We start from the raw sequence: 3,410 nt of genomic DNA, 5'->3' as shown, positions 1-3,410 counted from the left end.
ACCAACAGCCACAAGGCGTGGATTTTTTAAAGAATATTTTTTAAAAGAATATTTTTTAAGTACCAACAGCCACAAGGCGTGGATTTTTTAAAGAATATTTTTTAAGGTACCAACAGCCACAAGGCGTGGATTTTTTAAAGAATATTTTTTAAGGTACCAACAGCCACAAGGCGTGGATTTTTTAAAGAATATTTTTTAAGGTACCAACAGCCACAAGGCGTGGATTTTTTAAGGTACCAACAGCCACAAGGCGTGGACAAGGGTCCTACACAAGGTGTGGATTTTTCAAAGAATATTTTTAAGGGTCCTACACAAGGTGTGGATTTTTCAAAGAATATTTTTAAGGGTCCTACACAAGGCGTGGATTTTTCAAAGAATATTTTTAAGGATCCTACACAAGGCGTGGATTTTTCAAAGAATATTTTTAAGGGTCCTAAAAAAGTGGTGGATGCCTAAAATAATTTTTTCAAGGACTCATTCTAGGCTTGGATGCCTACAATATTTTTTTCAGAGACTTATTCTAGGCTTGGATGCCTAAATTAATTTTTTCAGGGACTCATTCTAGGCTTGGATGCCTAAAATAATTTTTTCAGGGACCCATTCTAGGCTTGGATGCCTAAAATAATTTTTTTCAGGGACTCATTCTTGGCTTGGATGCCTACAATATTTTTTTCATGGACTCATTCTAGGCGTGGATGCCTAAATTATTTTTTTTCAGGGACTCATTCTAGGCTTGGATGCCTAAAATAATTTTTTCAGGGAACCATTCTAGGCTTGGATGCCTATACAAGGCGTGGATGCCTAAAATAATGTTGATGCCTAAGCAAGGGGTAGATGCCTTAAATAATGTTTTCAGGGACTCTGCCTTGATGCCTATACAAGGCGTGGATGCTTGTATTGGCATCAGGGACCGATAGAAGGCCAAATTATTTTTTGTAATTTTTTCAGGGGCCCATACAAGCATGAATATTTTTTTATATTTTTGTCAAAGACCCATACAAGTCTTGAATTCATAAAATAATTTTTACATGGACCCATACAAGGCGAGGATATTTTTTATAATTTTATCAAGTACCCATACAAGGCGAGGATATTTTTTAAATTTTTTTTTTCTGGGAACCATACAAGACGTATTTATTTCTATAATCTTTTCATGCTTTCCCTATTGTTGTCGTAATATTAAAGCCATTAAAAGTACTCTCAAACACCCATCCCGCCAATGAGATGTATCCTCTATCAATACCAACACCAATTGCTATTAATAGCTCCTCACATTTTGTTTTTATTACCCCAATTTGTTATGGCCAAACACCCTATTTAATTGTCGTTGCTGTTGTTGTTCTTGTTTTTGTTTTCAGATAAACCATATTGGTTCGATAACAGTACATCGCTGCTACAATATGCCTACATCGGTGGCGTTAAGAATATATCATGCGAAGCTATGGGTGAACCGCCACCATCATTTGCCTGGCTACACAATGGCCAGTCGATACGTGGCAGCAACTATCGTGTCTTCTACGGTGACTACAGTTCAACGCTGCAGATTCATGTGCTGAACGATACGCATTTAGGCGATTACAAGTGCAAGGTGGCCAACCCGCTGGGTACACTGGAACGTGTCATTAAGCTGAGCAAAGGACAGAAACCGGCCGGGCCGTCACGTTTTCAATTGAAGCGAACATTTACCGATGGCTTTGAGCTGGACATACGTTCGGTTAAGTATAGCAATGTCGATGATAATATGAACACACTGGGCTATCGGGTCGAGTATATGAGTGATAGTGAGCTGAAATTTAGTGCGGGTAATTGGAGCTATGCCAAACGAAGAGATTTTCTCTTTCATCGAGGTAGGTAGTCGAACAAAAAAAAATGATGGGTTTCTTTTTTGGTATTAGTCAGCATGTAATTTGTATTGTATCACTTTCAATATCTCTTCTCTTTCACCTCTCATTCTCTTCCCTCTCGCCTCATTTAGATGGCCGCCGCTTTGTCATTTCCGGCTTAAAGTCCAACACCACATATCTAATGCGTGCCGCCTCACGCAATCTGGCCGGCCTCAGCGATTGGAGTGCGGTGAAAATATTCGCCACCTTGGAAAATCTCGCCAGTCATACGGTGACATTTGTCATCCGCCATCTCGTCATCGTTGTCGCCATCGGTTCCCTGGCGAACGCTGTGCTGAGACATTTTTAATTTCCGTTTCCGTTAACTTGTCAATTTATCATCGTTTTACGCTTAGGTTGATGATTACGCGCTGCTGCCTTTTATTTCTTCAAGTCGTCTTCTATCGTCGTTAATAATCGCCGATGTAATAACCGATGAAGCTTAGCTTTTTTAAAAAAACCGAACAAAACGTAACTAAACAAAAAATACAATGTGACAAAAAATATGAAAAATTAATGGAAATTGTACGAAAATGTAAAACAAGTTAGAAAAGCGAAAATGATAAATGATTCATTTTTTTAACGAACGAAGCGAACACAAAAGATATCCTGAAAAATAGTTAAATTTTTTTATAGATTAATTTTTTTATATATATGTGGATGTCATTCATGTTGTATTTGTTATATGTTGTAGGTTAAATATTTTTATTCTCGATTCACATAGAAGTGGAGGAAAAAAAGTGGCGAATTAAGGTTCAGGTTAGAGGAAAATTATTTTATTTTAATAAAAAAAAAAAAAATTATGTGATTGGCTGACATCTGTATGAATATCTTGATTCAGATCTTGGTTTCAGATTTCATTTTACAGGAAAAATTGAGTCCAATTGTTCTCAGGTTTATTTCTATAGAAAAAAAGTTATTTGCTTCACATTTTTCTCTGATTTAGAAAAAAAGTAAGCGAAATTGGTCCCAGATTTCTTTCTATAGATAAAAGTGAGCCCCAAAAGGGTCCACATATCGGCCCACGTTTTGGCATAGCCCCCAAATATATTTTTAAACCTTTATATATTTGTTTAAAGGTTTAAGCCGCATGTTTCAAACCGATGTGTCTCTAATTATGCATTTCGGGTTCTTGGATGGTTTCATACATCTAAGAAAAAATGTTCAGTATTGGTCAATGTTTTGACCATTTTGAATTATTGAATGGCTTATACTGGCGTGGAACAGGGACCCATACAAGGTGTGGACACCAAAAATATTTTTTTCAGGTATCTATACAAGGCGTGAATTGGGATAGACTCCACATAAACGTAAAACCACCATCAACTCCTTTTTCGGTATTCTACAAAATATTTTTTACACCCTACACAACTATGTTGTCAGGGTATTATAGCTTTGTGCAGCCCCAAAAATTTGTAACGCCGCGAAATATTGGTCCTAGACCCAACTTTAAGTATACCGATTGTCATATCTCGACTAGCTGAGTCGATCTAGACATGTGTGTCCGTCCGTCTGTCCGTTATAATT

At 37.2% G+C, this 3,410-nt stretch overlaps 1 protein-coding gene across 1 annotated transcript; it reads left to right on the top strand.

Annotated features, from left to right (window-relative positions):
• Positions 1-1,358: 1,358 nt before the first annotated feature.
• Positions 1,359-2,255, top strand: LOC133331539 (fasciclin-2-like; the record flags this gene model as incomplete). The annotated part of the gene is made up of 2 exons (XM_061539925.1): positions 1,359-1,847; positions 1,976-2,255. Coding segments are annotated over 2 exons (707 nt in total), but the record flags the coding sequence as incomplete, so codon positions are not given.
• Positions 2,256-3,410: the final 1,155 nt, after the last annotated feature.

Source organism: Musca vetustissima, unplaced genomic scaffold (assembly GCF_032173495.1).
Source record: "Musca vetustissima isolate MV318-11 ecotype Yass unplaced genomic scaffold, APGP_CSIRO_Mvet_v1 utg76609, whole genome shotgun sequence".
Lineage (NCBI taxonomy): Eukaryota > Metazoa > Arthropoda > Insecta > Diptera > Muscidae > Musca > Musca vetustissima.
The sequence above is the reverse complement of the archived record's forward strand: the minus strand, read 5'-3'. Positions and strand labels throughout refer to the sequence as shown.